This window comes from Scyliorhinus torazame, chromosome 7, assembly GCF_047496885.1.
Source record: "Scyliorhinus torazame isolate Kashiwa2021f chromosome 7, sScyTor2.1, whole genome shotgun sequence".
NCBI lineage: Eukaryota > Metazoa > Chordata > Chondrichthyes > Carcharhiniformes > Scyliorhinidae > Scyliorhinus > Scyliorhinus torazame.
Window position 1 is genome coordinate 27,262,233 of NC_092713.1, and position 23,882 is coordinate 27,286,114.

The window sequence follows — 23,882 nt, forward strand, 5'->3', positions numbered from 1 at the left end:
CCAATCCACCTAATCTGCACATCTTTTAGGTTGTGGGGGCGAAACCCACGCAAACACGGCGAGAATGTGCAAACTCCACACGGACAGTGACCAACAGCCGGGATCAAACCTGGGACCTCGGCGCCATGAGGCCACAGTGCTAACCCACTGCGTCACCGTGCGGTCCTTTGTTTGTACGTATTAGAGGGTGTACATCAAAGGTCACGGGATTGAATCCTGAGAGGACCAGATTGTCCTGCGAGGATAGATTGTGTGAAATTTGACTACATTCGATAGAGTTTGGAAGAATGAGAAGTGATCTCATTGGAACTAGTGCAATTCTTATACAGCTTGATAGAGGCGATAGGGAGAGGCTGTTTCCCTGGCTAAAGCTGGGGCAACACGGTGGCACAGTGGTTAGCACTGTTGCTTCACAGCGCCAGGGTTCCAAGTTCGATTCCCGGCTTGGGCCACTGTCTGTGCGGAGTCTGCACGTTCTCCCCGTGTCTGCATGGGTTTCCTCCGGGTGCTCCGGTTTCCTCCCACAAGTTCCGAAAGACGTGCTATTTAGGTGAATTGGACATTGTGAGTTCTCCCTCGGTGTACCCGAACAGGCACCGGAATGTGGCGACGAGGGGCTTTTCACAGTGACTTCATTGCAGTGTTAATGTAAGCCTACTTGTGACAATAAAGCTTATTATTATTTTAGCTAGAGCTCATAGTCTCTTGGATAAAGGGTCAGCTGTTTCAGGCAGAGATCAGGATAAGTTTCTTCACTCATAGTTGTGAAATGTTTGGAGCGCTAGAGGGCTGTGGATGCTCAGTCATTGAGTACATTAGAGGATGAGATTGATTTGAATTTTGGGCTCGAAGGGAATCTAGGAACGTGGGAATCAAGTCGGAGGGTGGAGTTGAGATTGAAGATTAACCATGATCCTATTGAATGGTGGCGCAGGTTTGAGGGTCTGTACGGCCTAGTCTTGCTCTTATTTCCCTAATTTCTATGTCTCTGTACATTCTTAGAACCTTTTACATCTCTAACTTTTGCTGGTGCTGATGAATTGTCCCCCGTTCCAGCTCCAGTGACCCGCTGCTGCCTGACCCGCTGAGGATTTCCAGCGTGGTCATATGGAATTAAACTTCTTTCATGTTGCAAATCACTGAGCATTGTTGCAATGCAAACTACCACACTAAAACATTTTTTATTCAAGTGTGTCCATTGGGACTTTGCTTCGTTTAAATTGGGATGAGCTTAAGTTCAAGTTCCATCAGCGTTTTGATTGTACGTACCAATATTGTTCACTCCAAAGTGTTGCAAACACTGTTTCTCCTCTTATCTGCCCCTCTATGAAGTGAAGCTGCATAGGGACCACACGCCCTCCTGATGCTTGCCTTTTAAAAATTAATTCTTGGTATCTGGGCGTCGGTGTTTATTACCCAGACCTATTTTCCTGTGAGTCGGTGGTGGTGCAGTCCATCAGGCTATTTTACACGTGACAGCGGATGGTGAATGTTGCCCTTCTCTGGAGAAGTAACCTGCCACCAGAACCAGGCCTCGGCATGGCTGCATATGACAAAGACATAATTAAAAGCAAAAGCACTGGCCATCTTTTGGGTTGTTTTACAATTCATTCGTGGGATAATGTGCGTTACTGGCTGGGCCAGCATTTATTGCCCATTCCCAATTACTCATTCCCAATTGGCCTTGAACTGTAAGTGGCTTGTCGTGCCATTTCAGAGGGCATTTAAGTGTCAACTCCTTTGGTGTGTCCTTACACCAGGCAATTGAGACCCAGGGATGGATTCTCTGCTGTCGGGATCCTCCGTTGCATCGGCAGCCCGGGGATTTCCGACAATGGGAAACCCCATTGACTGGCTGGCGAGACGGAGAATCCCGGGGATGCTGGGGCGGAGAAGCCCGCCCCCATTGTCCAACTTCAATCACATCAGGGATTAGACCGACATCCCCGCAGTAGTACACTGAATAATTGTGCAAGGAGGGGAAGGCACTCAACTCCTAATTTGGAAGATGATTTCTCTTACCTCCAGTAATTTCCTCCTTGTTTATTCTACCTTTTTTGTATTTTACAGGAATGTTTACCCTCACAGAAGTTGCATCTCTTAATGACATACAGGCAACCTATCGAATCCTGAAGCCATGGTGGGATGTGTTTATGGATTATTTAGCCATCGTAATGTTGATGGTCGCTATCTTTGCTGGCACCATGCAGCTGACCAAAGATCAAGTCGTGTGTCTTCCTGAGCCCCTATCAGATGAGAGGTCGGAAACCCAGCGCAGCGTCACTGAGAGCCCTGCGAAAGGTCCCAAAACATCTGTCATGTCCGATTTAGAAAGCGCACCACCTTCAAGAGGCAACCGGAATCATGCTCCTGGGGGAGCCTTTGAAAGCGTGTCTGCAATAACCATTGACCGGCCCGATGACGTCATTGATCACGACGTACAAAGAGGCCCTTTCAACTTTGGTCGCCCGACGAACTTAGAGTACCAGCAATATATTTTCATCAATCAGATGTGCTATCACGTGGCCTTGCCCTGGTACTCCAAATACTTTCCCTACCTTGCTCTGATCCATACCCTCATCCTGATGGTCAGTAGCAATTTCTGGTTCAAGTACCCCAAGACCAGTTCAAAGATCGAACACTTTGTTTCTATACTGGGCAAATGTTTTGAGTCTCCCTGGACTACAAAGGCACTGTCTGAAACTGCATGTGAGGACTCGGAGGAGAACAAGCAGCGCTTTAAGACCTCTGTGGCAAAGCATTTATCGACGGGCAGCGAGGAGGAAAGCCCCAGCTCCAGCACACCTATGATATCCAGGACTGGCCCTAAATTTTCAGCAGAGAAGCCGGTCATTGAAGTTCCCAGCATGACCATTTTGGACAAGAAAGATGGGGAGCAGGCAAAAGCCCTTTTTGAGAAAGTTCGTAAGTTCCGTGCTCATGTTGAAGACAGTGATTTGATATACAAACTCTATGTTGTCCAGACAGTCATAAAGACAGTGAAGTTGATGTTTATTTTATGTTATACGCTTACTTTTGTGACTTCTATAAGGTTTGATCACGTCTGCGAACCAGAGATAGAGCATTTGACTGGATATACTCATTTTTATTGTACTCACAACATGGCTTTTATGCTGCGAAAATTATTAATTAGTTACATTGCACTCATTTGTGTTTATGGACTGGTTTGTATATATACTTTGTTTTGGCTGTTTAGGCGGCCCTTAAAGGAATACTCATTTGAAAAGGTCCGTGAAGAAAGTAGCTTTAGTGACATTCCAGATGTTAAAAATGACTTTGCATTTTTGCTGCATATGGTTGATCAATATGACCAACTTTACTCAAAGCGCTTTGGAGTCTTCCTGTCAGAGGTTAGTGAAAACAAACTGCGGGAGCTCAGTTTGAACCACGAGTGGACTTATGAAAAACTCAAGCAGCACGTTTCGAGGAACCCTCAGGACAAGCAGGAGCTGCACCTCTTCATGCTTTCCGGAGTGCCCGATGCTGTGTTCGACATGACCGAGCTGGAGGTACTGAAGCTGGAGCTGATCCCTGAGGCGAAGATTCCTGCCAAAATTTCCCAAATGACTAATCTTCAGGAACTGCACCTTTACCATTGCCCTGCTAAAGTGGAGCAAACTGCCTTCAGCTTCCTCCGGGACCACCTTAGGTATCTGCACATCAAGTTCACTGACGTTGCAGAAATTCCCACCTGGGTCTATTTGCTTAAAAACCTGCGTGAACTGTACCTAGTTGGTAATCTGAACTCTGAAAACAATAAGATGATAGCTCTCGAGTCACTTCGAGAATTGAAACACCTGAAGATCTTGCATCTGAAGAGCAATCTGACCAAAGTTCCTTCAAACATCACTGACGTTGCGCCCCACCTCACTGCGCTGCTGGTTCACAACGATGGAACAAAACTGTTGGTGCTGAACAGCTTGAAGAAGATGATCAATCTCACTGAGCTGGAGCTGCAGAACTGCGAGCTGGAACGAATCCCGCATGCCATTTTCAGCTTGACTAACTTGCAGGAGCTGGACTTGAAAGCCAACAACATTCGCACAATCGAGGAGGTGATCAGTTTTCAGCATCTGAAGCGCCTGACGTGCCTCAAGCTGTGGCACAACAAAATCATCACCATCCCTTCGTCCATCAGCCTGGTGAAGAACCTCGAGTTGCTTTACCTCTCCCAGAACAAACTGGAGTCTCTCCCAGCGGCTCTCTTCACTCTGCAGAAGCTGAGATACCTGGATGTGAGTCACAATTCCATTGCTGTCATTCCCGTGGAGATCACATCCCTCCAGAATTTACAGTATTTTGCAGTCACAGGAAACAGGGTGGAAATTTTGCCAAAGCAGGTTTTTAAGTGCACAAAGTTGCGGGTTTTGAACGTGGGCCAAAACTGCATCACTTCCATTTCGGAAAAGGTCGGCCAGCTGGTGCAACTGACCCAGCTGGAGCTGAGAGGGAACTGCCTGGACAGACTGCCAGCGGAGTTAGTCCACTGCCGCCTTCTGAAGAAAAGCGGGCTTGTCGTTGAGAATCACCTCTTTGACACCCTTCCCCCCGAGGTTAAAGACCTCTTTAATCAAGACTTTAACTCAAACTCAACGTATGGCACAGGAATATAAATTATTGAGCAAAGCGTATGTAGCAGCTTTGGAATGTTTGTTTGCTTGTTAACTGGAAAAAAATGTATAAAATAGATCAAGGTACTTAAAAAAAAAAACTTGGCAACTGTTTAAAAACTAGATGAGGTGATGCTAGTTTTTCTTGGCCCTGAAAAAACACTCAAATCACTGTAATAAATTGTAACCAATTAACTAAGTGTTGGTCACTGGTTGTCTTCTCCAAATCTGTCAATGACTGAATATTTGTTCATATATCCTTGTTTGTAAATGTATGTGATTTTAATTTATTCTTGACAGTTTTTTTAAAAAACCCTTAATTTTCATAACCTGTCAACGGCCTCTCTCTCGCCGCTCCAAATGCATGGCCTCTCAGTTTTGCTACTAATCTGACCATTGCAGGGTTTGTAGAGTGAGCACCAGTGCATCTTAAACACTTTATTTTTCTCCCTGAGGGAGCCAGCAGCCTGGCTCCACTCCTTTTACTAGCCCAACTAAGCTCAGAGGTTCGTCGTGTTCGACATGAACTCATATTTTGTGTATCTCTCTCTCTCTCTCTCTCTGGTACCTCACCACCTGTTACTTTTTTTTGTCTGTATTTCTGTAGGAAGAGAGTTGAGTTTCAGGCTCTAAACTGTAGTGGATTGAACACGCAGAACGTGCCAATATCTAGCTCCTCGCACCAATTTCAGCTGTTTCTAAATAAAAGAAAACAAACTCACTTCAAAGTAATTGTTTTTGTTTACTTACTCTCAAGAACGGAGCCCCAATGAGTCTCATTTCGGTGCCAGCTCTTCTCCCCCCCCCCCCCCCCCCCCCCCCCCACTCAACCACCACTCTATTCACCTCAGTAAGTCAAATGTACCTATTGCCTCGTAGAGGAGATGTGTTCAGCCTCGCAAATCGTGGCGTCTTGCCATCTTGGGCCACGACTCACTCCCAGAATTCCCTCTGATGGAATAGGATAAGGATGTGTCTCGACACGTGTCCTATTCAGTGATTCTGCATGATTTTATAAGAAGTAGTGCTTCATATTGGCCTTGACACCAATCTACAGGCATTGGCCAAACCGGGGGCGGGGGGGCGTGCGGGGGACTTGAATGTTGGCAACTTTCTCCCTCCTTGGCCAGCTCCCTATCAATCTGTGCAGATGCACAGGCTTCTGTGTAAATGAATGGGGTTGCTCCGGGATGCACCTTGGCTCTCCTCCAATATATGTCATGCTTGACTTTGGCACAGACCTGAAATTACGCCACATGATTCACTTAAATCAAAGGCTCTTCCCTGCAGAGATAAGATCTCGTCGATACATAGGAGAAACACATTCTTGGGCCCTTGTTCTTCCACTTTCCCAATTGTTGGAAAATCCCAGTCACGCTTTAATTGTGTCATTGTGGTAAACTGGGAAGTGCATATGAATCCAGAAACACGACAAAAGGAGTTTGTTATTAACAAAAATGCAATTGCAAATTACCAGCTCTTAAGGCTTCCATTTTTGGCATGTGTTGCAGAGCTGTCGGGATGAGACACGTCCTAGATCCTAGTTAACTGATCTGGGCAAAAAAAATGCTGTTGAACTCCCACAACTTGATTTATGTGACCCTGCCTTAAGGACAAGAACCTTCAATGAATCTGCCACCGGATGTCAGCTGGAGATCTGTGTATGGGACCGCTTAATGCTGGTGGTATTTCCATACACCCAACTCCCTTTCCTGCAATTGAACAGTTCGTAGCACTCAAAAGCTTGGGCGTGGCATTTTGACACCTGGAAGAGAGGATGAAGGGGCGGGAGAATTTGGAAGGGACTGTGGGTGGGTGGGGAATTGTGCTTGGAAATAGACTATTATTCTCTCCCATGATGAGAGTACAAATGGATCAACAAGGCAAGTCGGTGCTTCTAACTGTTCGAAACAACATCTTGTGCAGATTTGCAAATGGCCGTTTGGACGTACAGAACTTGAGCATTGCTTGAAAAAAGACATTTTGTCAAATGTTTTTCATCTTGTACTCATCAGGCGAATCACAAGGGATGTAAGGGAAAGAACAACTTTAAAAAAGAGTGCTGATTGGTTGACAAGTGGACTCTAACTGGATGAGGTGTTGCCATGGAGAATGCACCAGTTAGTGGTGACTGACTTAACTGCCAAGAATTATTTGAAAATTTAAAGTAGCTAGCCTAACTCTGGTCATGGCATTGCTCTGAAAAATGAACCAGCGAATGGCTGTCACTTGTTTTGATTAGCTGAAACAGGTGCAATATGTGTACGTGTTCTTTCTGTCTGCAAATAACAAGGCCTTGTGTATTAATGTAGCTTCTAGCACACGCAAATGTGTCACATTGTGAGCTGGACTGACCATCTTAAATTGGTTGTCAGTGTAATTTTTACCACACCACGGATCATTTACCGAATGGGCTTAAGGCCTTCGACCTTGAACAGTGCTCAGTCTACCTTTGATTATCCTGGGATCTCAAAGATTTGGGCAACAGGTGCAAGCCAAAAAGCTTTGATGAATTGCATTTTTTCAGCAACACCAAAAGGGACTGTAATTATATTGTCTCCTTCACATCTTCCGGATGTCCAAAAGTACTTCATAGACAAAGAGTTAGTAGTCGTTAGCACAAAGTAGGCATTTGTGCGTGTCACTGTCCCTTTAATCTTCGTTTTAAATGAAGCAATGAGAATAATCCAGCAAAGAAACAAACTGTAAAATAAAAACAAATGTACAAACAGTCCTTCAGATGTGAAAATATAAAAGCTTCAAGTTTCAGGTGCAGGGATTCTGTCAGAACTTAGTAATTCTGATCAAGTACCCAACATATCCTTTCACTTTACAGTGGCGCACAAACTGATATTTCCAGCATCTAGTCTTATCTAAACTTCACAGCGCCAACCAGGTTCGATTCCCGGCTTTGGTCACTGTGCGGAGTCTGTACGTTCTTCCCGTGTCTGAGGGGGTTTCCTCCGGGTGCTCCGGTTTCTTCCCACAAGTCCCCAAAGACGTGTTGTTGGGTGAATTGGACATTCTGAATTCGCCCTCTGTGTACCCGAACAGGCGCCGCAATGTGGCGACTAGGAGCTTTTGGACCATAAGACATAGGAACAGCCTTAGGCCACTTGAGGATTCTCCGCCATTCAATCATTGCTGATATTTTTCTCATCCCCATTCTCCTGCCCTCTCCCCATAACCTCTGATCCCCTTACGAATCAAGAACCGATCTATCTCTGTCGTAAAGACACTCCCGTGATTTCGCTTCCACAGCCTTCTGCGGTAAAGAGTTCCACAGATTCACCACCCTCTGGCTGAAGAAATTCCTCCTCATCTCTGTTTTAAAGGATCGTCCCTTTAGTCTGAGATAGTGTCCTCTGCTTCTAGTTTTTCCTACAGGTGGAAACATCCTCTCCACGTCCACTCTATTCAGGCCTCGCAATATCTTGTACGTTTCAACAAGATCCCTCCCCTATCCTTCTAAACTCCAAGAAGTACAAACCCAGTGTCCTCAACTGCTCCTCATGCGACAAGCTCTTCGTTCCATGGATCATTCTTGTGAACCTCCTCTGGACCCTTTCCAAGGCCAGCACATCCTTCCTTAGATACGGAAACTGCTCACAATATTCCAAATTGGGTCTGACCAGAACCTTATACAGCCTCGGAAGTACATCACTGGTCTTGTATTCTAGCCCTCTTGACATGAATGCGAACATTGCATTTGCAGCCTTAACTGCTGACTGAACCTGCACGTTAACCTTAAGAGAATCGTGAACAAGGACTTCCAAGTCCCTTTGTGCTTCTGATTTCCTAAGCATTTCCACATTTAGACAATAGTCTATGCTTCCATTTCTCCTTCCAAAGTGCATAACCACACACTTTTCCACATTGTATTCCATCTGCCACTTCATTGCCCACTCTCCTATCCTATCCAAGTCTTTCTGCATTCGCTTGCTTCTTCAATACTACCTGTCCCTCTACGGATCTTTGTATCATCTGCAAACTTAGCAACAGTGCCTTCAGTTGCTTCTTCCAGATCGTTAATGTATATTGTAAAAAGTTGAGGACCCAGTACAGACCCCTGAGGCACACCACTAGTCACCGGCTGCCATCCTGAAAATGACCCCTTTATCCCCACTCTCTGCCTTCTGCCAGTCAGCCAATCCTCTATCCATGCCAGTCACCATGGGCTCTTAACTTATTTAACAGTCTCCTATGCAGCACCTTTTCAAAGGCCTTCTGGAAATCTAAATAAATCATGTCCACTAGTTCTCCTTTGTCTAACTTCCTTGTTACTTCCTCAAAGAACTCTAACAGATTTGTCAGTCCAATTTTATCATATATTTCCATGTACTCCGCGATCTCATCTTTAATAATGGACTCTTAAAATCTTACCAATGACCGAAGTGAGGCTAACCGGGCCTATGATTTCCCATCTTCTGCCTCCCTCCCTTCTTAAACAGCAGCGTTACATTAGCCACTTTCCAGTCCTCTGGGACCCTTCCTGCCTCCAGTGATTCCTGAAAGATCACCACCAATGCCTCCACAATCTCCTCCACTATCTCTTTAGAACCTGGGACGTAGTCCATCCGGTCCAGGTGATTTATCCACCTTCAGACCTTTCAGTTTCTCCAGAACCTTCTCCTTAGTAACGGTCATTGCATTCACCTCTGCCCCCTGGTTCTCCTGGAGCTTTGGCATCCCACTGGTGTCTTCCACCGTGAAGACTGATGCAAAGTAACTATTCAGTTCATCTGCCATTTCTTTGTTTCCTATTATTACTTCTCCAGCCACATTTTCCAGTGGTCCAATGTCTATTTTTGCCTCTCTCTTCCTTTTATATATTGAAAACAACGCTTCCTATTTTCCTTTATATTACTAGTTAGCTTGTACTCATGCTTCATCGTCTCCCCCCCCCCCCCCCCCTTATTGCTTTTTTAGTTGTCCTCTGCTCGCTTTTAAATAGTTCCCAATCCTCTGGCTTCCCACTAATTCTTGCCACTTTGTATGCTTTTTCTTTTATGCTGTCCTTGACTTCCCTCGACAGCCATGGATGCCTTGACCTCCCCTTAGCATGATTCCTTCTCCTTGGGATGAATTTCTGTAGTGCCTCCCAAATAACCCCCAAAAACCCCTGCCATTGCTGTTCCACTGTTTTCCCTGCTAGGCTCCTTTTCCAATCAATTCTGGCCAGCTCCTCCCTCATGTCTTTGTAGTTACCCTTATTTAATTGTAATACCGTTACATCTGACTCCAGCTTCTCCCTCTCAAACTGCAGGATAAATTCTATCATATTGTGGTCACTGCTCCCTAAGGGTTCCTTCACCTTAAGATCTCTAATCAAGTCTGCCTCATTACACATCACCAAATCCAGAATTGCCTGTTCCCTAGTAGGCTCTGTCACAAGCCACTCCAAAAAACCACAAATTCCTTTTCTTGGGATCCACTACCAACCTGATTTTCCCAGTCCACTTGCATATTGAAGTCCCCCATGATTATTGCGATATTGCCTTTTTTACATGCCTTTTCTATCTCCTGATTTATTTTTCTGCCCCACATCCTGACTACTACTAGGGGGACTGTACATAACTCCCATCTGGATCTTTTTACCTTTGCGATTCCTCAACTCTATACACAGAATTCTATGCTTTCTGATCATATATCGCTCCTTGCTATCGATTTAACATCATTTCTTACTAACAATGCAACCCTGCCCCCTTTGCCCATTTGCCTGTCCTTTCGATGGGACACATATCCTTGGATATTTAGATCCCAGCCCTGATCCCCTTGCAGCCACGTCTCTGTAATGCCCACAACATCGTACCGGCCAATTTCAATGTGCGCAACAAGCTCATTTACCTTGTTCCATATACTGCACGCATTTAGGTACCATAAGACATAGGAATTAGGCCACTGGGCCCATCGAGTCTGCTCCACCATTCAATCATGGCTGATATTTTCTCATCCCCATTCTCGTGCCTTCTCCCCATAACCTCTGATTCCCTTATTAATCAAGAAGGTACAAAACCCTCAGTCCTGAATTGCCCACCTCCCTTCTCACACTTGTCACCTTTTTTGCTCTGCCTGAGGGTGATGTTGTTCTCTTATTCTGGTTCTCTGGGCGCGATTCTCCGCTCCCGCGCCGGTTGGGAGAATCCCCTGGCGCGCCATTTATCCCCGCGACGCCGGTCCGACGCCCTCCCGCGATTCACCCAAGCGGCGAGAACGGCCCCGTTGAGTTCTGCGCGGCGCAGGCCGGAGAATCGCCCGGGACATCCAAAGTGGCATTTCTCCGCCACACCCGCTATTCTCCGGCCCGGATGGGCCGAGCGGCCTGCCCAAAACGACAGCTTCCCGCCGGCGCCATCCACACCTGGTCGCTGCCGGCGTGAACAGCGCGGGAATGCTGTGGGGGGGGCGAGTGGGGTTCTTTCACCGGGGTAGGACGGAAAAGGGGTCTGGCCCACGATCAGTGCCCACCAATCGGCGGGCCGGCCTCTCTGAAGGAGGACCTCCTTTCCTCCGCCGCCCCGCAAGATCCATCCGACATCATCTTGCGGGGCGGCCTCAGGGAGGACGGCAACCACGCATGCGCGGCTGACGCCAGTTACGCAGCGGATGACGCAAAAGCGGCGCCAATGCCCGGGGCGCGCTGACGACGCTGCTTTCGCAACCCCCCCCCTCCCGAGTTTCCCGCGGCCCCGATCCTAGCCCGTTTTCGGGCCCTAAATCGGTCGAGATCGGGGCCATTTCGCGCCGTCGTGAACCTCGACGCCGTTCATGACGGCGTGGGCACTTAGTCGCGGGAGCGAAGAATCGACCCACTATTTCCCCTTCTAAACTAACATTCTGGTTCCCATCACCCTGCCATACGAGTTTACATCCTCCCGAGTGACTCTAGCAAACTTCCCAGCCAAGATATTGGTGTCCCTCCAGTACAGGTCCCACCTGCCCCGGAAGAGATCCTAATGGTCCAGAAATCTGAACCCTCCCTCCTATACCATCAGTTTAGCCACGTGTTTAGCTGCACAATCCTCCTATTTCTAGCCTCACTGACCTGTAGCACAGGGAGTAATCCTGAGATTACAACCCTAGAGGCCCTGCTTTTTAGCTTACTGCCTAACTCCGTAAACTCCTTCTGCAGGACCTCATCACTCTTCCTATGTCCTTAGTACCTGTGTGTACTACGACCTCGCTGTTCACCCTCCCCCTTCAGGATGTCCTCTGTTCGTTCAGAGACATCCTTGACCCTGGCACCAGGGAGGCAACATATCATCCTGGAGTCCCTCACGTCCACAGAAGCGGCTGTGGCCCTTACTATGGAGTCCCCTATAACTATCGCTCTCCTGCACTTTGCCCTCCCCTGCTGAGCAACAGAGCCAGTTGTGGTGCCACTGCTCTGGCTGCTGTTGTTTTCCCCTGATAGGCTATCCCCTCCATCAGTATCCAAAATGGTATACCTGTTAGGGGGACAACCACAGGGGATTCCTGCACTGACTGCCTGCCCTTTCTAGCGGTCACCCATCTGTCTGCCTGCACCTTGGGTGTGACCACGTCTCTATAACTCAGTAACTTCATTGCAGTGTTAATGTAAGCCTACTTGTGACAATAAAGATTATTGTATTATTATTAATCTTTTAATCACTATTGCATAATCATCTGGTGGTGCACTGCTATTAAAACCGTGAACTGAGGAATGCTGTACAAGTTGTTTGTCCTCTTATCATCAATATTAATGCCTGGGCCCTAGATTGAGGCCCTTTTGACCAGGTTACCCAAAGCTGCAAATGATCTGCAGTTAAGAAGACTCTCATTCTGAAAATGATGAAATCCAGTCATAAGAATTTGTGCTAGGTTGTAGATATTGGAGTAAATGTGCCTGAATCTTGGTAAAATCAGCACAATTTATATAAGCGCAAGAAAGCACGTTGGAAAGTTTCTTAGCAAGAGGACAGAAGATGTTTTATTTTGTGATATGTCATGGTGATGCAGTTGGCGGGGCGGGTGAGATAAGCCCATAAGGGAGAGATAGAGTTGACGGATATGCTTAGAGCAACGTAGGGTGGGAGCATAAAAAACAGTATCACCAAGACAGACTGACTTATTTCTGCAGTTGTAAGTTCTGTGCAACTCTCTGTAAGGATTCCGGGAATCCAGCCAGCACTGAGTCCTGCTGCTGACCAAATGTTATGAGTTGTCCTGTTAAGCTTGCTGATGTATCAGATCCATGGTGACGAGATCAATATTTATCAATAGCCCCCGTTTGCTGGAGCAGGAGATTGGCTTTGCGCACACCTTTGAGAAAGTTCCCTCTCGGCTCGTACAGATTCCATGAGGTTTTAGTGCCCAAGGTTGGAGAGGGACTGGGCTGAAATAATTCTGGGTGAAGAGCCACATCGTGTGCCTCGTGGGTTTATTTTAATGTGTTCGTGTGTGTTTTAACACCATGATGCAAAGCCATGACAACTGTGTGCAAGAAAATATTTATCCTTTTAACACAATAGTACTTGCCGACTTTCTGAGCGCTGGGGGGGGGGGGGGGGGGGGTGGGGGGGAGCCATGTAAGTGGTCCTAATTCAGTCTAGGATTTTACAGATATTGCTCTGTTTAAATGGGTAATGGCCTCTTTTTAAAAGCTAATATAATAATCGCTTATTGTCACAAGTAGGTTTCAATGAAGTTACTGTGAAAACCCCTAGTTGCCACATTCCAGCCTGTTCGGGGTGCCTGGTACGGGAATTGAACCCGCGCTGCTGGCCTTGTTCTGCATTACAAGCCAGCTATTTAGCCCACTGTGCTAAACCAGCCCCTAACCACCAATTGGCCACTGTGGGCAAAATACATTTTTATACATCGAACAATTGCAATTTTAATTGTAGTGCAAATACAGTGTACCTTTGGAGCTTCCTTAATGACCTGAATGAATGTGAATCCACTCCACAATCATGAGCTGTTTGTTTCAACCCTACTGCACTGTCAACGCTAGTCTATCGGTTTTTGCTGCTGCACGATTTCTTCGTGGACTTTTGAAAGATGTCATGATGTAGAAATTGTTCTCCGACGAAGATTTGAGACAGCCATTATCAGAACGATTGCCCATTACTAGCACAGCCTAACATTCAGTGCTACTATATTCAATATCCAGCACTGCGTTCAATAAACGGCTGACCGTATTCTGCCTATTTTATGCCACCTCTGGGTGGATTTCTACCGCGCTGTTTTATAATTAGTCCTGCCACAGTAACTTTAAAAGAAACTTGAACAGTGTTGGTCTTGTTCTTTCTTGCATGCCAGTTTATTAATGCTCCAAAGTTTGGTTATCAAAAGCCAATCATGTCTTCTATTGAGCTGTAATTTGGAATATATATCTTGTTGAATTTCAGACCAAACATTGCTGTCTTAAAGGCAGTGCATCATTAGTTGTTAAGCAAGCCGGTCTTGGTTGTTTTCAGAACACAATAAAGGTGTTTAAAATGTTCACTTGCTGCACCTTGCTAATGCAGCCAGGACATTCGTTACCACGGGTCATGACTGCCCTCTAGTGTAAGTTCAATGGCATGGTCAATGAATTGTACCAGAAGGTCAAAGGGTGACTCCACCTCCTCCATCTGAGTCTGTGACACCCAAAACCAATGTCTGTGCTTAACCTGCGCCACTGACCAGAAGTGTAATTAGTTGAAAACTGATATAACTCATTTCTTTTCCTATGGTGTAGATTCTTAACGCACTAAAATTCATTTGTATAAAGTATAAAAAATGCAGTTTCCTGACCATCTGCACAGCTCAATTCAAATTGGCCAGCCAGCCAGTATTAAACTATTGCTTTAATTAACTCAAAAGGCAAAAACTCTGCCTTCACCAGTGGAGTTTTATTAAGACGAGTATAAGAGACGCTTTGTTTCTAATGTCGGTAGGTTTTGGAAGTGGTCCTGATTTGATGCACGCAATGCATCAGCACAAAATGGTGGACAAGAAACGATGTCTGGATCCAGTCTGAATGGCCCAGTGTTCATGTTCCATTGTGTGCTCACTGTTCACTAGTTTTATTGGCAATAGTGGTAATTTGGGTGGGAAAGGGGCGGGGAGAGGAGGGGGGAGACAGTGGTAAACTCACTGGGCTAGTAATCTAGAGCAAATAGCGGGCAATCTCAGCAGGCCTGACAGCATTTGTGAGAAGGGAGCTTGCTCACTGGGTGACACTCTCTCCAGTAATGACTCTCGGAATCTAGAGGCTTGGGCCCTGGGTTCAAATCCCACCACGGCAGCTGATGGAATTCAAATTGAATTAATAAATCTGGAATTGAAAGCTAGCCTCAGTAGTAGTGACCAGCGGTGACGATCATCGAACGTTGCACAAACCCATCTAGTTCACTAGTGTCTTTCAGGGGAAGAAATCTGCCATCCTTAACTGATCTGGCCTACATGTAACTGCAGATCCACAGTGATGTGGTTGATGCATCCTCTTTAATGGCCTAGCAAACCATTCAGTTCTTGGGCAATTAGGGATGGGCAATAAATGAGGGTGATGTGAAAGGATGTGGGTGGCACGGTAGCACAGTGGTTAGCACTGGTCCTTCACAGCGCCAGTGTCACAGGTTCGATTCCCGACTTGGCTCGCTGTGCGGAGTCTGCACGCTCTTCCCATGTCTGCGTGGGTTTCCTCCGGTTTCCTCCCACAAGTCCCGAAAGACGTGCTGTTAGGTGAATTGTACATTCTAAATCCTCCCTCCGTGTACCCAAACAGATGCCGGAATGTGGTGAATTGGGGCTTTTCACGGTAACTTCATTTCAATGTTAATGTAAGCCTACTTGTGACACAGATTATCAAATCCTGGCGAAGTCACGTTTTTTTATACTCTGAGCTTCGGAGAGGTCTAGAACCTACATTGTGCCAGTAAGTACTGGGAGAACTGTTACAAAAATTATGTCATGATAGTCTTCTGTTGGCCATTTTTTGTTTGATATTGCCATCTATTTCATTTTTTTGCTGTCCTTGCTGCTGATATTAAGCAATCCTGAACAGCACATCCAACATTTTGGAGATCCTTTTGAGTTTGCACATTTCATAACAGCAAATGGAAGTGCATTGAGCTAGCTCCTGTTTGTCACTGGGATTGAGGCACAACAGCCTTGTGTTGAGGTTGGTATCAGTACAGTTTAATGCACTAACAAATCACATTTTGATTTAGCCAGTTCAACAGTGCCAACTCTTAAGAAACAGTCAAACTACTGGAGAAGACCATGAGGAACAATGAGAAGAACAGAACATCTAGGATGCTGATTTTTTTTTTATTGTTAATTTAGGGAAAAAGCAATCAAGAGCTTCAAGATAATGACACAGTAAGATGGAGAATGGAATAAGAATCTAAGAGTAAATAAAAATAATAATTGAAATGCCTTCTGTTTATTTACTTATTCATTGCAAAACCAACTCTTCTGCATCACCTCAACACACATCAGATGATTTGTAATTTCCTATTTATCACCTGTTTGATTAGCTTGATCGATCCTGAGGATTTACTGTCCTCACCGCACCCGACTTGGTGACGCAACCTCATGACACTTGAGACGTCGCGTGAGATTTAATTGAACCGCGCAAGACGTCGCGATCTGGATCTCTCCCTCGGGCGGCTCAAGGACCCTGGAAGGGATCAGTTGGATGCAGTGGGGGGATTCGGAGGCCGCTGTGGGTTCGCTGAGGGAGGTCGCTAGATCAGGGTTGCCTTTAAAAAAAGGCGCCCCAATCCGAAAAAAGGTGCCCCGATCCGCAATGTGGTACTGAAAATAGGCTGAGAAGATACACATAGGCCAGGAACAGGAACTGTCTCATCAGGCTCTGGCTGCAATTGATTCTGGCCATCTGCAACAGCACCCATGCCAAGGCATAAACCTGTTATAAGCTATATGGACTTCGTCATTACCCACTCCAAGTCTATGAATATGTAACAAACTTCCAGGCACAGGTGATCACCTTTCAGCAGTACCAAGAACAGACAAAAGAAGCCATCAGACACTTTAATCAGCTGATGGCTGATGAGACAAAGGGAGTTTCAGAGGACAATGGGTCTTGATTGAACCACCATGGATAAACAGGAGTACCCTGTATTTCCCATTAACCAGTTGGGGTCTGGCTAGGACAATGGCCCATGGTGGGCATATACATGACTTAATCCAAGCTTCCCAGTATATAGAAAGCACCGAACAGATCCTCGGCAATAACCTGGGAGTTCCCCAGGCACAACCATCGCAAGAAGACCGGACCCTGGGTTTCGAACCCAGAGAAGACATCAATGTGGTAGTCTGTGTTAGAAGGATTACGGTACCTGGTAATGCCAGAATACTATTGGTGGAGAATGTACTTGTTCCCATTGGTTAAGCCTGTATGTTAGCTCCGCCCTGCAAGGCGGGGTATAAGAGCCCGTGCTGCTCCAGCAGCTTTCTTCTGTACCTGTGCTGCTGGGGGAAACATCTAGCATATTATCATAAATTATCATAGGATTTACAGTGCAGAAGGAGGCCATTCGGCCCATCGAGTCTGCACCGGCTCTTGGAAAGAGCACTCTACCCAAGGTCAGCACCTCTACCCTATCCCATAACCCAGTAACCCCACCCAACACTAAGGGCAATTTTGGACACTAAGGGCAATTTATCATGGCCAATCCACCTAACTTGCACATCTTTGGACTGTGGGAGGAAACCGGAGCACCCGGAGGAAACCCACGCACACACCGGGAGGATGTGCAGACTCCGCACAGACAGTGACCCAAGCCGGAATCGAACCTGGGACCCTGGAGCTGTGAAGCAATTATGCTATCCACAAAGCTACCGTGCTGCCCGCGTATTAAAGCCTTTAATTGTCTCCAATCTCGCTCCGGAGTTATTGATCGTGCATCAATTTAATACGCTAGTTTTTAAAGAATGGAGCTCCGAATCAAGCCGGAGTGTCTGCAACTCAGCCCCCACGCGGCAAACTCAGCGGCAACCTTCAAGCACTGGCTGGCGTGCTTCAACGGATATCTCGGGACGGCCGAAAACACACCCACAGGAGAACAGAAACTACAAATTCTGCACTCAAGGGTGAGCCCAGAAATCTACATCCTCATCGAGGACGTGGACGATTTCGATGCCGCAATGGAGCTGCTGAAAGGACATTATATTCGCCCTGTAAACCAGGTCCACGCCCGACATCAACTAGCGGCGAGGCGACAAATCCCTGGAGAATCAGTGGAAGAAATCTACCGTGCACTCCTGGTGTTGGGGAGAAACTGCAGCTGCCCGCAAGTTTCAGCGAGCGACCACACAGAATTTTGATCCGGGACGCTTTTGTTGCAGGTATGCTGTCCTCCCAAATCCGCCAGCGATTGCTGGAGAAAGAGACACTAAGCCTCGAGGAGGCACGGGCCCTTGCCGGCTCCCTAGATGTGGCCTCCCGAAACACCTGCGCGTACGTCCCCGACCACGCGGCAGCACCCTGGGCAGCGTGGAACCCCTCCGCGGCCGACCCCGAGGCATCTCCCATCCCCCCACAAGCTTGTGCTGCGAGACAGCCTGGCAACTCCGGAGGGCCCTGCTGCTATTTTTGTGGGCAAGCCAAGCACCCCCGACAGCGCTGTCCGGCCCGTTCATCCATCTGCAAGGGATGCGGCAAAAAGAGCCACTTCGTAGCGGTATGCCAGGCCCGGGCGGTCGCTGCGGTCTCCGGAGGCGAATATGGACCGCCACCACAACCCTCTCCACGGACACCGTGAGGCCAGCGGGCACTGCCATCTTCCTCCTCCAGGGCCACGTGTGCCCTCCGGGCGCCACCATCTTGTCCAGCGGACGCCACGTGCGATGGATGGGCGGCGCCATTTTGTGCACCCCCAGCCATGTGCAACCAGTGGGCGCCGCCATCTTGGATGGACGCCCAGGAGCCCAGTTCGGCTGACCACACACCGCCCAAAGAGAACATCCAACTGCTGCCACGGTTAGCCTCGGTGACCCTGGACCAGTCTTGGCCCCGAACACTCTCGACTGCTACGACGACGGTGCTTATCAATGGGCATGAAACGTCCTGCCTAATCAACTCTGGGAGCATGGAGAGCTTCATACACCCCGACACGGTAAGGTGCTGTTCTCTCCCCGTCCACCCCGTTAATCAAAAAATCTCCCTGGCCTCCGGATCTCACTCAGTAGAGATCAAGGGGTTTTGTGTAGCTAACCTCACGGTCCAGGGAAGTGAGTTCAAAAACTACCGACTCTACGTCCTTCCCCACCTCTGTGCAGCCACACTCCTAGGGTTGGACTTTCAGTGCAACCTCCAAAATCTAACTTTCATATTCGGCGGCCCTATACCCCCCTCACTGTCTGCAGCCTCGCGACCCTCAAGATCGATCCGCCTTCCCTGTTTGCGAACCTCACCCAGGATTGCAAACCAGTCGCCACCAGGAGCAGACAGTACAGTGCCCAGGACCGGATCTTTATTAGGTCAGAGGTCCAATGGTTACTGAGCGAAGGTGTCATTGAGGCTAGCAACAGCCTCTGGAGAGCTCAAGTAGTGGTTGTAAAGACCGGGGAGAAGCATAGGATGGTCATCGATTACAGTCAGACCATCAACAGGTTTACGCAGCTTGACGCGTACCCTCTCCCCCGCATATCCGACCTGGTCAACAGGATCGCGCAATACGAGGTCTTTTCCACGGTGGATCTTAAGTCCGCCTACCACCAGCTCCCCATCCGCACTAGTGACCGCAAATACACTGCTTTCGAAGCAGATGGGCGGCTCTACCACTTCTTAAGGGTTCCCTTCGGTGTCACTAATGGGGTCTCGGTCTTCCAACGAGAGTTGGACCGAATGGTTGACCGGTCCGGTTTACGGGTCACATTCCCCTACCTCGATAATGTCACGATCTGCTGCCACGACCAGCAGGACCACGACACCAACCTCCGAAAATTCCTCCAGCACGCAAAAATCCTTAACCTCACGTATAACAAGGATAAATGCGTGTTCAGCACCGACCGTCTAGCCATCCTCAGCTACGTATTGCGTAATGGAGTTATAGTCCCCGACCCTGAATGCATGCGCCCCCTTATGGAGTTCCCCCTCCCGCACTGCTCCAAGGCCCTGAAACGCTGCCTAGGTTTTTTTTTCCTACAACGCCCAGTGGGTCCCCAACTATGCGGACAAGGCCCGTCCACTGATCCAATCCACAGTTTTTCCCCTGTCGACAAAGGCCAGCCAGGCCTCAACCGCATCAAAGCAGACATTGCAAAGGCCACGATGGACGCCATCGACGAGTCCTTCCCCTTCCAGGTCAAGAGTGACGTGTCCGACGTAGCTCTGGCGGCCACCCTCAACCAAGCAGGCAGACCCCTGGCCTTCTCACACACCCTCCACGCCTCCGAAATCCGCCATTCCTCAGTCGAAAAGGAGGCCCAGGCCATAGTAGAAGCTGTGCGACATTGGAGGCATTACCTGGCCGGCAGATTCACTCTCCTCACTGACCAACGGTCGGTTGCTTTCATCTTCGATAATGCACAGCGGGGCAAGATAAAAAACGACAAGATCTTGCGGTGGAGGATCGAACTCTCCACCTACAACTATGAGATCTTGTATCGTCCCGGGAAGGTAAACGAGCCTCCTGATGCCCTATCCTGCGGCACATGTGCCAATGCACAAGTGGACCGCCTCCGAGCCCTCCACGAGGACCTCTGCCACCTGGGGGTCACTCGCTTTTTCCACTTCATCAAGACCCTCAGCCTGCCCTACTCCATCGAGGAGGTCAGGACAGCCACCAGGGACTGCCAAATCTGCGCGGAGTGCAAACCGCACTTCTACAGGTCAGAGAAAGCGCACCTGATAAAGGCTTCCCATCCCTTTGAATGCCTCAGTATGGATTTCAAAGGTCCCCTCCCCTCCACCGACCATAACACGTACTTCCTGAACGTGATTGACGAGTACTCCCGGTTCCCATTCGCCATCCCCTGCCCCGACATGACCGCAACCACCGTCATAAAAGTCCTCCATAGTATCTTTACGTTGTTCGGTTTCCCCGCCTACATACACAGTGAAAAGGGATCCTCCTTTATGAGCGACGAACTGCGTCAATTCCTCCTCAGCAAGGGCATTGCCTCGAGCAGGACGACCAGTTACAACCCCCGGGGAAACGGACAGGTAGAGAGGGAGAACGGAACGGTCTGGAAGACCGTCCTACTGGCTCTGCGGTCCAGGAATCTCCCAGTCTCCCACTGGCAGGAAGTCCTCCCGGATGCCCTCCACTCCATCCGGTCACTGCTCTGTACCATGACCAACCAAACACCTCACGAACGTCTCCTTGTCTTCGCCAGGAAGTCCTCCTCTGGGACAACGCTCCCAACCTGGCTGGCAGCTCCCGGATCCATCCTGCTCTGAAAACACGTGCGGGCGCACAAATCGGACCCATTGGTCGAGAGGATCCATCACCTCCACCCTAACCCTTAGTATGCCTACATGGTGTACCCCGATGGCCGACAGGATACGGTCTCCCTACGGGACCTGGCGCCCGCTGGATCCCCACACACAGCCCCGCCACCAGTCCCACCCTCCCTCCCACCGGCGCACCCCACAGCCGCCCCCTTCCCAGGTCAGCCGGTCCTTCCACCGGCCCTGTCTAGGGGTGACGAAGTTGCCACAGAAGCTGAAACCACGCTCCCGGATCACAGACGCCCGAACCTCCACCGGCATCACCACCAAAGCTACGACGATCGCAGAGGATGACCAGGGCCACCGATCGACTAATTGCTTCTTTTTGAAATGTACATTACTGTTGTAAATAGTTAAGATGTAATAAGGCAAAACGCTGTATGGAGGTATTACGGTACCGTCATAACTAACTTCTACCACTTTACCACGTTGTAATACGAAGCCACCACCCCCGCCGAACTCTTTTTTTTAACAGTGGGTGAATGTGGTAGTCTGTATTAGAAGGATTACAGTACCTGGTAATGCCGGAATACCATTGGTGGAGAATGTACTTGTTCCCATTGGTTAAGCCTGTATGTTAGCTCCGCCCTGCAAGGCGGGGTATAAGAGCCCGTGCTGCCCCAGCAGCTTTCTTCTGTACCTGCGCTGCTGGGGGAAACATCTAGCGTATTAAAGCCTTCAATTGTCTCCAATCTCGCTCCGGAGTTATTGATCTTGCATCAATCAACATAGAGTGATTGTAGCCTTCCAGCCTCCTTTACAAAACTCAGGTGTGAGTCTGAGTCATAATCTCTTGAGTAATAGAATTGTGAATAAAATTACGTTAAACTGTGAACCTGTTTTGTCCTTTGTTCATCTGGCAAATAAGGGCACCTGAGTAAAACGTTTGAGTAAATAAACTGGTCGAATGGATCAGAGGTTTTAAAGGTACAACAGCGCGTACTCTTCCTGCAATGCTGAGCTGAGTGGGTCAGTACAGGAAATGCTGCAAGGCATTTCCTCGCTGAGGCCAAAAACACGGCAAAGTGCTGTTGAATAGCGGGATGTTTCTCAGTGCCAAGAAACACCCCACTAAACACGACCAAAAGCGGGCTCCGTTTTTTCCCCGTTGAATCGCGCCCCTTGTGTTTGTCCTGATGAGTGCAAGATGAAAAGCTTCAGCGACATGACTCTATTTTCAGCAATACTGTATCAGTGTATTACACATTGTTGAAGATGTGACGGTGCCTGTGCTGACTCTCAGAGATACTCCCCACCCTTTCCCCATAATATTTTTTATATTCAAATATTTAATCATTTGTTTCTTAAAAGCGGTGGATTTTGCTTCAACCACTTTCTGGTAAGGCATTCTATGTGCTAACAACCCTCTGCACCATGTATAGGAAAAATGTGTCCACCACTGTTTTTTGGTGATAATCCTATGTCCTCTAGTTACTGAATCATTCAGAAGTGGAAATGTTTTCACAAATTTACCTTATTAAAACCTTTCAATGTAGAACACGGGTATCCTCTTTCAAATGAAAAGATCCCCTAGTTTCAATATTATTTCCTCATAGTTAAAATCTCTCGCCACCGGTATCATCTCAGTGCATCTCGCCTGCAAACCTGCCAAAGTTGAACTTCATCCCCAGTATTTTCCAACTGCAGTTTTGCTTCACTTCTGCATCTCTTGGTTTATAAATTATTTTAAAGGGCAGCACGATGGCGCAGTGGTTAGCATTGCTGCCTCACGGCACCGAGGTCCCAGGTTCGATCCCGGCTCTGGGTCACTGTCCATGTGGAGTTTGCACATTCTCCCCGTGTTTGCTTGGGTTTCGCCCCCACAACCCAAAGATGCGCAGGGTAGGTGGATTGGCCACGCTAAATTGCCCTTTAATTGGAAAAAATGAATTGGGTACTCTAAATTTTTTTTTTTTAATTATTTTTACAGTTTCATTAACCTGAGGTCTCACTTTTAAAGATTTGTGTATTTGGATGACTAATTCTCCCAGCTCCTCTTTGCCTTTCATTTATTGTACTTGTAGCTCCTGTCGCAAGCTCCCTTCGAAAAGTGCAATGGTCACAACCCTGTATTTAGGAGATTCCAATTTAGAAAAACATCCATTAACCACAACTGTGTCCTATTCTTTAGCCATGGTGCCATACTCTCTTAATTTTATAAAGACTTTTCCCATGCAGCACCCCATCAAATACATTGTTAAAATCCTTGTACAGAATTGTTGTCTAAATGATTGTCATCTCTGTAGACCATGGCATGCTAAATCTGTCTTGTACTTTCACTTGTATCTATATTATTCAGAACAGGGTAGCGAGGAACAGTACATCTCTCTGCAAGATCCTACCATGTTCTGTTAGATATGAGTCAACATACTGTAGTACCAGGAAACACTTCACCAAACGACACAAAGGTTGCTTTTCTACCCTCTTGAGGGGCTCTTGGTCATCAGTCAATACTGAATAATATATAAAGGGAGAGCAGATTATGCTATTACCTTCTCTTAACTTACGAAATAGGAGAAGAAATAGGCTATTCGGTCCCTCAAGCCTGCCCCACCAGTAAGTATATGGTCAATCTGGTTGTGTTCTGAGTTTCACATTCCCATCATATCCCTGACAACCTTTGATCACCATGCCTTTCAAAAATCTATCTACCGTTGCCTTAAAAATATTCAATGACCCCGCCTCCACTGCCTTCTAAGTTTATCATAGAGGCAGAAAGCTCCAAAGTCGCACAATCCTCTGAGAGAAAGAATTGTCTCTGCCTTATACGCGTGACCCCCTAGTTCTGGGTTTACCTACAAAAGGAAACGCCCTCTCCATGT

At 47.6% G+C, this 23,882-nt stretch overlaps 2 protein-coding genes across 3 annotated transcripts in view; both read left to right on the top strand.

The window, feature by feature from the left end:
• The window catches only part of LOC140426103 (volume-regulated anion channel subunit LRRC8D-like), an 85,630-nt gene extending 80,271 nt beyond the window's left edge, over window positions 1–5,359 (top strand). For both annotated transcript variants that reach the window (XM_072510462.1, XM_072510463.1), the window contains one exon: window positions 2,071–5,359. In XM_072510462.1, the coding sequence (XP_072366563.1) occupies window positions 2,073–4,634 (2,562 nt within the window). In that variant the 5' untranslated portion in view covers window positions 2,071–2,072 and the 3' untranslated portion in view covers window positions 4,635–5,359. The remainder of the gene's footprint in view (window positions 1–2,070) is intronic.
• The window catches only part of LOC140426104 (volume-regulated anion channel subunit LRRC8C-like), a 152,884-nt gene that overhangs the window by 80,262 nt on the left and 48,740 nt on the right, over window positions 1–23,882 (top strand). The gene's annotated exons all lie outside the window — the stretch shown is intronic.